At 32.4% G+C, this 12,699-nt stretch overlaps 1 protein-coding gene across 4 annotated transcripts in view; it reads right to left on the reverse strand.

The window, feature by feature from the left end:
- Positions 1-12,699, reverse strand: part of tw (Protein O-mannosyl-transferase 2) — a 420,790-nt gene that overhangs the window by 304,002 nt on the left and 104,089 nt on the right. For all 4 annotated transcript variants that reach the window (XM_073956337.1, XM_073956329.1, XM_073956348.1 and 1 more), the window contains exon 3: positions 6,142-6,226. In XM_073956337.1, the coding sequence (XP_073812438.1) occupies positions 6,142-6,226 (85 nt within the window). The remainder of the gene's footprint in view (positions 1-6,141; positions 6,227-12,699) is intronic.

Here is a 12,699-nt window from a genome sequence, read left to right on the forward strand (position 1 = left end):
ACACATCATGAGAAATGTAAAATATAGATTATTACAAAAAATCCTGAAAGCAACAGTTGAAGGTCGGCGTACCAGAGGCCGAAAAGAGATGACCTGGCTAAAGAACATAGAAGAATGGACAAAATATAATAATTCGGCAAACCTTCTAAATGCGGCAAGAAATAGAAACACTTTTGAGATAATTGTTAATAATTTATAAATATATAGTACTAAATAATATCAAATTTAATATGTATATAAATAAGTAAATGAAATGTACCTCGATATGTATTGTATTATATGGTCGCTTACATTCGAAAATCGAATTAGCAAATAAAGAAGAAGATTTATCTTAAAACGGTTTGTTCCAGAGTCTGTAGAGCTTGAATTCGTTCCTCCAACGGGGTTTGAAAAGGATGAAATTATCATATGTGGAAGCATATTTAGTGCAGGTGTTGACTGTTGGTTTGTAACGTTGGCATTTAGCAAGTTATTGGATCTTTCCATAGAAGCTAAAGATTCACCGATTTTAATACTGCTTGTCTCCGCTATTGACTGAATAGCACTCATTTGACGAGCTATAGAGATTTGCATTTCTTCAAATTGTCTAACAAAACGTTGGGTTACCTGTTCTACGCTACTAAATGCTGTGTAAGCCCTTTGCGAACCTAACGGTTTGATCGTTGTTATATTGGATGTACTTTGTTCGATTTGGTCGTTATCAGGATGTGCATTTGTTTCTTCAGCACATTCGAAATGCATTGGTGTTGGCGGAGAGCGATGTAGCGGCATTTTGGCAGACGTAATTCTACCACCACGTAAAATCATACCATATTCATATAATTTTTTTTCTGGGCTTGAATAAAAATATTCGGCACAAAATCCAAAACAGACAATCGAGTTAATTCGCTACGTATTTCACCTAGCAAAGAAAGACCGACAATACTTCGCTGTGTCTTTCAACAGGCAAAAAGACCGACAATTACTATTGATTCCAAAATATCTTTCTTTTATCATGAAAATGCACGAACCAAGATGGGAAGCAAATTCGATATCCAATTATTCTAATTTGAATAAAGAAAATGTTGTTAGCGTAAGAAAAACACGTAAGGGCCTTTGACAAACATGTGATATTGGTCAGGTTATTCACTAAAATTACAATTATAAATCAAATAAATGAAAATGACAATATTGTAAAAACTTACAATTGTAGGCCATTTTCTACGCTATCCAACAATGTATATATGTATGTATACTGAATGTATAATGAAAATTTTACGAAAAAAATTTAAATTTGAAAGGTTTTACAAAATGAAGAACAATACCAGCTTAGTGAAATTTTAAAAATGATTCTATAGTTTTAATTCAATACAGTATATAAATAATAAGTACTATATTGGCCTTCGTTGCCTGAAAACCTATAGTGATTTGGATACGGTGTCTGTGAAAATATGTCCCGCAACATAACAAACAATAATACATTTCTATGTTGTTGTGATAGCTTAATTCTAAAAATTGCAACATGGCCTGGTACATACTTCGATGAATACTCGCATATTTTTCAGAATGGCTGAGTTCCGTATCGTCAGATGCTTTGCAAATATCCGAAAGTATATTAAGTATTGTATTTGAATGGTATGAACACCCACCTTGCACGTAGAAGGTCGTGGGTTCGATTCCCCGGCCAGGCAACATCAACACTTTCAACGGTGACAAAATACCCCTCAGTAAAGTTGGCGACATTTCCTGAGTATTTCAGCCATGTAAAACTTCTCTACAAGTGGTGTCTTAAGACACGCCGTTCGGACTCGGCGATAATCAGTAGGTCCCATATCATTGAGCTAATATGAATCTGGGTGTACTCATTGATATGAGAGAAGTCACCCTTCTCCCGCCTGGGATGTTTGTGGAACAATTACACTGTACAACACAAAAAATAATTACAAGATAATTCGGCCACATTATGAAAGAGGACCGAAAAAAAGAAGACACGTGTATCGGCGTTTTGAAAGTTTACGTCGGGAAGTAACCTAAATAGGCGTGGCAAATTCCGCCCATTTCACAATTGCGCATTTTTAACTCAGGTAAAAAGCTAACATGTATTATTGTTATTTCTGGTGCATTTAGTTGCATTTTCGATTAACAATGCAAAAATGTGAAACTGAAATATTTTGACGAAGTCTAAAAAATTTCGAAGGGCGTGTCTCACGAAACCACTTATAAAGATTTGTTACAGGCTGAGAGGTATATTGCTACCGTTTGAACATACGATGTTTTTTATGACCCGAGCATGCAGAGCGCAAGGAGGATGTGCTTACCATTGTACCACGGTGGCACCCAATTTTTGTTATAACAAACTGATTAACCAATCATCATCGTTATTATTTTTGTAATGAAAACATAGGACCAGCGCACAGTGGAAAAAAGTACCGATTTAGCGCGCCAAAAGTAAAAGTCTATGTTTTATTGTATGTTTGTCCATAAATTCGATATGAACAGCTATAAATTGACAATTTTACTTCATTTATTAATATATTTGGTAAATTTGTATTTTTACCGTAGAATGGTACCTATCGATTTTCGGTATTTTAAAGATTTCTACCACATTATCCAACCGAAACGGCTAGGATTTGGTATTTAGTCTCCGTGGGGGTTATGCATACACTCCTATAAACATTTTCGGTATAGGACCATGTTTTCATATAGCCCCCATAGACCGGTACCACCGATTTCGGTAATTTTGGAGGTTTTAGCCATATTATCCAACCGATATAGCTGAAAGTTGACATTTAGTCTTCGTTGGTGGTATAAAATATTACGACGGAGAATTTTCGGCACAGGTACACGCATTGATATGGCCCCCATAGAAAGGTACCGTTCTTATTTCAGCATTTTTACATAAAAAATGATATTAATACAAATACTAATAAAATAAAATGTTGCAGTTTGTTGCAGCTAAAATTTTACAAATTAGTTAAGAACTATGTGTACTAAAAATAAAATAAAAAATCTACGCGCCATCCCGCGACACTCCTTAGTAATAGCTTTAACAAAGTGCTCAATTTGGAAAAAAATCGGATGTCACATGTTTTAAGTGTAAAATCCGAATTGCAATAAATAACATCTTATATTCAACATTTTTTAAATCACCTGCTTCACGAAATGTTAAATTCAATAAAGCTTTAAAATTACTTTGTAGGAAGAGTGCGTGCGACGATCACAAATTTACTACTAAACTATATTATGAAAACTAGTTAAAAAAATATCAACCAAAAACGGGCCGTTATTCCGCTTAGACTGATGCAAAACAAATTATTTTAAATGCCGTTGCATTCTGTGGACACCTTAGATTAATACTGCAACAACCATTTTTAAATTGGCGTATGTGATTTTTTGACTTTTGGCGCGCTAGATAGGTATTTTTTTCCACTGTGCAGCGTGACCACTGGAAAATTTTAAAAAGTGTCACAAAAAGTATCATTTCTGAAAAAAGTGACACATGTCTTTCGAAAAAGTGTCACAAGAAGCAGCACACTTTTTTCTTATTATTAAGAACTGACAATCATATAAAAGATTAACAGAAAGAATTCGTATATAACTGGTAATATATAATAGCTGTGTTCCTTTACGTTAAAGATTCTTAAGATTTTACCAGTTTTACCATTTTTAAGTCGGAAAGAGTTCCTTGCCCCAAAAAGGGGCAAAAAAGGAAGCAAAAATGCCAAAATGGCTTTCTCTTTTACTACTTTCTGCTCGACAAATTTTGTGGTGTAAAAAGTGGAAAATCTCTCAAAGATTTGTTACAGGCTGAGAGGTATATTGCTACCGTTTGAACATACGATGTTTTTTATGACCCGAGCATGCAGAGCGCAAGGAGGATGTGCTTACCATTGTACCACGGTGGCACCCAATTTTTATTATAATAAACTGATTAACCAATCATCATCGTTATTATTTTTGGAATGAAAACATAGGACCAGCGTGACCGCTGGAAAATTTCAAAAAGTGTCACAAAAAGTATCATTTCTGAAAAAAGTGACACATGTCTTTCGAAAAGTGTCACAAGAAGCAGCACACTTTTTTCTTATTATTAAGAACTGAAAATCATATAAAAGATTAACAGAAACAATTCGTATATAACTGGTAATATATAATAGCTGTGTTCCTTTACGTTAAAGATTCTTAAGATTTTACCAGTTTTACCATTTTTAAGTCGGAAAGAGTTCCTTGCCCCAAAAAGGGGCAAAAAAGGAAGCAAAAATGCCAAAATGGCTTTCTCTTTTACTACTTTCTGCTCGACAAATTTTGTGGTGTAAAAAGTGGAAAATCTCTCAAAGTGCTGATTTGACATTTATTTGACAATTAAGGCAAAAAACGAGCAATGGCAAAACAAAATAAAAAGAAACGGCGTAAAAAATTAATACCAGCGAAATAAATCATTACTTTTGGGCAAAACTTGTTACGTTAGAGCAATTTTGATAGTTTGATCTTTTGCTACTTTTACTATTAAAAAAGTAAAGGAACAAAGCTAATGTAATAAAAAATATATCACATTTTCTTTGAATTTCTAATAACCTAAAAATAATATTGAATCGCATTTCTTGTCCGTTATTACAGGGTGTTTTTTTAAGCCCGATAGAACTTGAAATTGTAAAAAATAACACAAAAAATTAAATTGTAATCAATTTTTTTTTATTCGAAAGATCAATACGTGACATTAACATTTGAAAATGATTTCGGGCATATGGGCACCGCGGCTGTTCTTGACGAAGTGCATTCTGGATCAAAGTCATCCATATTTTCAAACAAAAAATCATTGATCATGGTGCGGTAACGATCTCCATTGACCGTAACGCGAGCTCCGGCCTCACTTTTGAAGAAATAAGGTCCGATGATGCCACCAGCGTGAAAACCGCACCATACGGTGCATTTTTCTGGATGTAGTGGAGTCTGTAGGGTCTCTTGTGGATTGGTCTCACTCCATATGCGGCAATTTTGCTTATTAACAAACCCGTTAAGCCAAAAATGCGCCTCATCGCTGAACACAATTTTGCGATAAAACAACGTCTATAAGTTGCGCGAATCGACGACTGATTTTCAAAGTAAATTTGGATAATTTCGTAGCGTTGTTCAAGCGTGAGTCTATTCATGATGATTTGTCAGAGTATACTGAAACAAATAAAAAAAAAAAGTTTCATCAAAATTTAATTTTTTGTGTTACTTTTTACAATTTAAAGTTCTATCTAGCTTAAAAAACACCCTTTATAACCTTTCAGTAGTTAAAGGTTGGCCTGTATTGGACAGATAACATTTTTTTATTCTTACAAGTTTGCTATAAATGTTGCATAACATAAGAGGAACTTTGCATTCCTTTCAAAAATTAAAGTGCGCCCGAGAATGTGATACACCAAGAACCAAGGAAAATTTGACAGCAAATTCAAATGAAACAATCAGATTTAAGTACACTGGCTTTTTAGCTCGATATTGTCGTATTTTCTTATAATATAATATTAATGTTAAACGGAAGATGTTATAACATAACTTTATTTCTTACTTTTCTTAAAGTAAGGGATAACAAAAGATACGATATTAAAACAGCAAAAAAAGTACTATCCGCAGGAATTCCCACAAAATTCTTCCACGGAAAGTTATGCCATTCTAATGTAGATAGAATGAAATTGCAAATATCCTTACTTGATAAGAATAAAGAGTCTTAAGTGTAGCCGTTACGCCGATTAATCTGTCTGACTACCATTACCAAACATTTTCTTTCATTCCTAAAATTCGAAATATTTTTTTTACAAATGCAAAAATCACTTAAAAGTAACCTAATAGGAAAACATGCCCTGTGTTACATCAGCTCACTAATTCAAAATCATGTAGTTCGAAAATTGTTTACTGTTCTTTGTGATTTAATGAGAGAGTTTACATTACAATGTATTTAATTTAAAAATAGTGGCACAAGGTATGAAAAAGTGACAAATAGTTTCAAAAAGTGGCACATTTGGAATCAATATAAAAAACTGTCAGAGAAGTATCAAAGCCCAAAAAAGTGTCAAAATTGATACTTTAGTGGCACAATGGATGACTGAAATCAAACATCGTTAATGTTAAAAGAATTCACAATTACCATAACAACTAGCGTGTTAATAAGATACTTACTTTTCCAAGAGGTGGGTGAACATCAAAGAAGAATGTTCGATTTATGTACCAACTGGCCATTTTTCCAAAGTGTGTTTCGTCCCAGCTGTGTAGAAAAAAGTAAGTGTTAATGAAAAGTTATTTAACGTTTGAATGTACGCTAATATCTCGATATGCGTTGTTTCGATTTGCGTCGACCAAAAATATAAGTAATAGAGAGTTTTTTTCAAAGAACGCTGCGAATCAGACGCCTCATTGGACAATAGTTAAGCAAAAAATGTCTTATAATGTACAATTGTATACAAAATAATATAAGTGTCCATACACAAAATGGAACGTTCCAAAAAACCATGGATAAACTTCTCCATTTTAGCCAATTTTGTATTTTTTATAAAATTATTGACATCCCAACCGTCAATTCATTATCAGAAATGTGGCAATTTGTTTTAAATTATTTACTGCTTACACCAACATTATAAGTCGTCTTAAAATTTTTTTGTTCAAAAAATAGGAGTGTGAAAGAAAAAGGACAATAAAAATATTTTTAGTGGAATTTACGACCAAAACTGAAAATATTTTGGTTGATAGTAGTAAATCCAATAGATTTGAAGTTTGTTTGAAAACAAAAATCGTTTGGTGGTAGCCAAAAACAGGCAATTGTCCTTGTGGCGATTTTTCCCATAACTTGAGCAATTATTGGGCAATTCAATGGATTTTATAGGCAAAACCTTAAGTGATTAGAATTGCTTAACACTCTGGCTATTACATCGAACAATATATAATTATAAGTATACCATTAATTTGTGTATTTGGTCCTTGAGCCCAGGTTAAGCCAATTTCCATTATAACTCTACGTAAAGATCAGCCAAAAAAGCGTATATATAAGGCATATATTCCTCGACCAAATAATATTTTCAGGTCCTCAACATCTAATCTTGACGCAAAACAATTAGTTTCTTCATATTTGAAAAATTGGATGATTGACAGATATGATAAATTTTTTACACGCTTTCCTAAGAAGCAAGATTTAAAGAATTACTTTTGAAGTTGCTATACGAATACGTTTATTAGGTTTTGCATCGTATAAAACATAGTTTTCTAATAGAACTAATCTAAATGAAGTATTTTTGAATGAAAAACGTAAGTTTATGTAGAAAAAGATAGTACGGTGTATACCAACCATAGTGTAATCAAATCCTGCCTATCACAAAATGGTGTAAAACTACATTTCAACTCATCATGCTTTAACAATTTTATTCAATAGAAGCGAAATTGATTGTATACTATAGTTAATATCCTGAGGACCTCAACATATAGGTTTTGCTTATAAAATCCATTGAATTGCACAATAATTGCTCAATTTATGGGAAAAATCGCCACAAGGACAATTGCCTGTTTTTGGATTTTTGTTTTCAAACAAACTTCAAATCTATTGGATTTACTACTACATATATACAAAAATATTTACAGTTTTGGTCGTAAATTCCACTAAAAATATTTTAATTGTCCTTTTTCTTTCAACTCCTATTTTTTGAACAAAAAATTTTAAGACGATTTATAATAGCTTCGTTCCCGTAATTTTTAATAATTTAAACTCGTAAGAGAACTGCAAAAAATTTGTTCTCACACACAAGTTTTTTGAAATAGTTCGGGAACGGAAAAATGGAAAATACGTCAAAAAAACTGGAACAAATGTCAAAGTCGGGGTATTAGCCAATCAGACGCCGGCAACCATGTTACTATTTTTTTACTCGCCCAAATTTGTCGTGTAAAAAGTTTTTAAAGAGAGCGTCATTCAGCGCCATTTTTGTTTAAAGAGAAGTGAACATTTTACAACTTTTTTGTGTACGGGAAGGCCTTTTCGAGTAAAATGTGTAAAAGTCGTAAAAATTGTAAAAACTTTTTAGTTCTGGAACACAGCTAATGTTTGTGTAAACAGTAAATAATTTAAAAGTTGCCACACTTCTGTTAATGAATTGACAGTTGGGATGTCAGCAATAGGTCTGTTCGATAACCCAAAAGTTTGTACAAATTTGTACAAACTTTTACAAAATGCTGTTCGATAACAAACTTGTTCAGTAAAAGAGAACTGAGAAGTACTTGCAAATAGTTTCAAGAACTTGCTACTTCTTTTTACTTGCGAAGTTATCGAACAGTCCTAATGTTAAACAAATACAAAATTGGCCAAAATGGAGAGGTTTAACCATGTTTTTTGGACCATTAAATTTTGTGTATGGGCACTCCTATTATTTTGAACATACACCTGTGTTTGTATTTATAGTATAGCTGATTAAAATGTTTTATATGTTAATAATTATATAATATATAGCATTTTAATGTGATATTGCCAAATATTATTGTTGGAACCAATTAAGGAAGTTTTTATACAAATGTATTAGAACATGTGATTCGAATGGCGTTGCATTTCACAACTATTAACGCAAATCGAGGTATAAGTGTATAGTCAAAGATATAAAAGTATAAAGAAGAGACAACTCTATTGTCAAAAATTTTAAACAGATGTTGATGTCATAACAACGTTTTATGTGATAATTTGCAACATGTATTACGAATTGCTGTTTCTTTACACAAAAGTTCAGTAAAAGAGATCGAAATGAGTGAACAATTTTGACAGTTGTTTAGTTTGAACTTGCTAAAGGTTACTTGAAGATTTTTTCCCAGCAAAATTTAGCAAGCTTGATCAGTTATTTTTCAATCATCTGTAAATGCTCAGCCGTTCAATGTTTATTTAATTCTTTTTTTTTTTTGAGAAATACAGTATAGTCTCGATAATCCGGACACCACATGTTTCCGCGGTGTCCGGATTATCGAATTGTCCGGATTACCGAATAGTAACAAAAATATATAATTTTGTACGGTATAATCGTTAATAAGGGACTTTTACTACGTAACGAACTGACATGTAAGGCAAACAAATTCATATTAAGTAAATATCACGGGTTGCGACCATTTTATGACCCGGAACAACTTCCCTGGCTACCAAATTTACTTCTTATATTTATCCAGCATAATTTAAGTGGCTTTTGAGAGGATTTTTTCATCTTAAACTTCTCTACAACTGGTGTATATTTATTCATAGTTTTTTTAAGGATATAAGCTTCGTCGTCCACGTACATTTATTGATTTCGCTTGTCCATGGGACATGAGGCTCGTATGACTAGCGATAGAACTGTAGAACTCAAATGCACTCATCTCATTTTAGTCATTTAGCCATTTCATTTTCGAGAATGCTATACAAAAATCCTTAGTTACGGGTGATTTAGAATGTCAAAGAAAGAAAATAAAAGAGGACATGCGTTTTTTTTTTTTAATTTATTGAAATTCCTATATAAGGTCTCTCTAGTCGTTTCCTCCTTTAGCTAAAAATCCCAATAAAAACTTAACTATTAATCCCAAATACTTTAAAGAATTTAAATATTTCTTGGTAAAATATCTAATTCCTTTAGTGGAAACGAACACGCCACATCGAATTTTCAGGGAACAGTAGTGGCAATCTCTAACTCATTTTTTGAGTTACCGACAAAAATCGGTAAAAATTAAAACGCAAAATTTTGAATGAAAAATATCATTAAAAGTTAACAACTCTTTTGCTATCGGTACGACTTAGCGACAGCTTTATTTTGGTTATTAACTTATCAAAAATGTTAATTACCGAAATTAAAAGCATTTTAATTTTACCGATTTTTGTCCGTTACTCAAAAAACGAGTTACAGAATTCCATTATTGGTTTACCTAACACTATTGGTCTGTTCCAGTACTGCAAGAATCTACTAATTTTTACTATTTTTTCCGATAACATAAAGGAAAAAATGTTATCGTAGTAAAAAATAGCAGCTTCTTGCAGGTTCTGGAACACAGCATATGTTTTAAATATTGTTGTTTATCAAAGCCAGTCATCAATGATTGAACGGTAGGAAAATCATTTGACAGATTCAAATAGTTAATTCCATATTGAGTCTATATCTGAGTTAACAGTGACTATCTTGAAAGTCGAGATTTGGACCAAAAACCTTGAAAAACTTATTTTTTCTTATTTGTACACCAATTGCTATTGTTAAGAACGAAAATGCCAATGAAATAAATAAGAATCTAATGTGCTATATAAGAAAAAATTATTGATGTCCGGATTATCGAGGTAAGAAAAATATATGATGTCCGGATTACAGAGTCTACAAAGTAAAAAAATTCTGGTGTCCGGATTACCGCGTTGTCCGGATTAACGAGTGTCCGGATTATCGAGACTATACTGTACTACAAATATTGGAAGTCTTATACATTTCTTAATTATTTTATTAACCAATTATTTATTTATTATAATTGTTTTTTATTTATTGATTTTAAACAACCCATGTAGTAAGTTCGATATTAACACAATGTTTATAATACAGTTTGAGAATAAAAAATATATAAACTTAAACCCTATCAGTCTAACGCAAACTTCTTTGAACCAAAGGCAATTTTTCGATTATAAAAATTAGCAAATTAATATGTGTGACTGCTAAAGCTGCTAGCACCATCTGCTTTTACGTCTGTTCTATAACATTTTGTATTCATATGTAGTTCTTTATGTAGATAGCAATTTTAAATTTTATCAAAAAAAATGTTTTGTTTATGTTGTACAGATGAAAGTAGAACGCACTCTAAACGAAAAACGCTATTTTAGTTAAAGCGATCCAAAATTTTCCTGATTAGCTTATTTCTTCACTAGGCCGCTTATTTCTAGGTATCACACATCGAAGCGTAAAATTCATGGGCGCTATAAACATAATTATTTCAATATATCAAAAAAATCAAGTTTATAATTGGTCTGTTCCAGATCTGCAAGAATCTACACGGTGCTCTTTAAACAATTTTAAATGGAAGGTGCTTACACCTCGGAAGTTTTTGCGGATTCTCAAACTACAATGTTTATAGATGAGAAAAATCAAAAAACAAAAAAAAAATCGCCGGTGCGCTTTTCAAATAAATCGCGATTTAAGTTGGCATTTTTAGGGGTTGTTTAGCTTTTCACGATTTTGCTTAGAAACCGCAAGTCCTATCAAAATGGGACTAAAAAAAATGTTGTAGTTATGAAAATTCTGTACAAGATTAAACTTTATGGTACTCTCGTCGGTTTTGCCGTTTTTGAGATATAAAAGTTCAAATTGGGACAATTCAAATTCAATTCAATTCTGTATCGCCCCCTTATATCTAAAAAAATGTTACAACTTAGGATAAGTTACTTAAGCCAGTCTTGTAGAGAATTTTCACAGCTTTAAGATTTTCTCGGGTCCCATATAGATAAGACTTACCGTATTCAAGCAAAATCGCGAAACCCTAACAAAAAAAACCAAAAAATGTAAACTGAGCTTCTTTATCTCAAAAATGGCACAGACTTGGAACATATAATAAACGTCAATCCTCTAGAGAATTTTCACAGCTACAACATGTTCTTTAGCTCCATTTCGATTGGACTTGCGGTTTCCCAGCAAAATCGTGAAAACCTAAAAAACACCTAAAAATGTGAATTTTGACCGCAATTTATTTAAAAATCCCTACAGCGATTTTTTCTTGTTTTTGGATTTTTCTCATCTATGAACACTGCTGTTTCAGAATTCACAAAAACTTTCCCTGTGTAAGCGGTTTTTCATCAAAAGTTAGTTAAGGCGCACCCTTCATGATATTGTTTTATAAAGGAGCGATACAGTCAGTGCATTGTCCCAATTTGAACTTCTATATCTCAAAAATGGTAAAAACTACTAAAATACCATAAAGGTCGATCTTGTAGAGAATTTTCATAGCTACAACATTTTCTTTAGTCCCATTTTGATAGGACTTGCGGTTTCTAAACAAAATCGTGAAAAGCTAAACAACCCCTAAAAATGTCAACTTAAATCGCGATTTATTTAAAAAGCGCTCCGGGGATTTTTTTGGTTTTTTTTTTTTTTTTTATTTTTCTCATCTATGAACATTGTAGTTTCAGAATCCGCAAAAACTTCCAAGGTGTAAGCACCTTCCATTTTTAAAATTGTTTCAAGAGCACCGTGTCTACTAATTTTTAATATTTTTTCCGACAACATAAACATAAAGGAAAAAATGTTATCGTAGTAAAAAATAGTAGTTTCTTGCAGGTTCTGGAACAGATCAAATATGAATTGTTCATAAATAATTAGTACCGAACATAAAAATTACAGCCAAATTCTATTTTTCAGATTGAACACGTGTTTACATCAAATTGAATGTCGAAACGAAATGTCAACAATTTTCCACTTTGTGGCCTGAAGCCTTGCTTCGTTGTGGTCTCTCCCATTGAAAACAGTACAATTTCACATTTGCGCTTTGAAGCTAGGCGGGAAAAATAAGCAACCTTTAGGCATTTTACTAACTACGCTCGGTATTGAATATTTAGGGGTCAAAATTTAACAATTTTTTTTTTTTGTATGGAATTCGGGAAATTTTTACCCTTTGAATAATATCTTTGTTTCTTGACGGAGTTTTAAGAGAAGAGAATCCAACAGCTATCCAAAGTTTCGATTTAGCTACACACATCTCCAAGATATGGCCTACTGAAGACGGGTG

The sequence above is a fragment of the Musca autumnalis genome, unplaced genomic scaffold (genome assembly GCF_047663935.1).
Source record: "Musca autumnalis isolate F117 unplaced genomic scaffold, ASM4766393v1 scaffold_1, whole genome shotgun sequence".
Taxonomy (NCBI): domain Eukaryota; kingdom Metazoa; phylum Arthropoda; class Insecta; order Diptera; family Muscidae; genus Musca; species Musca autumnalis.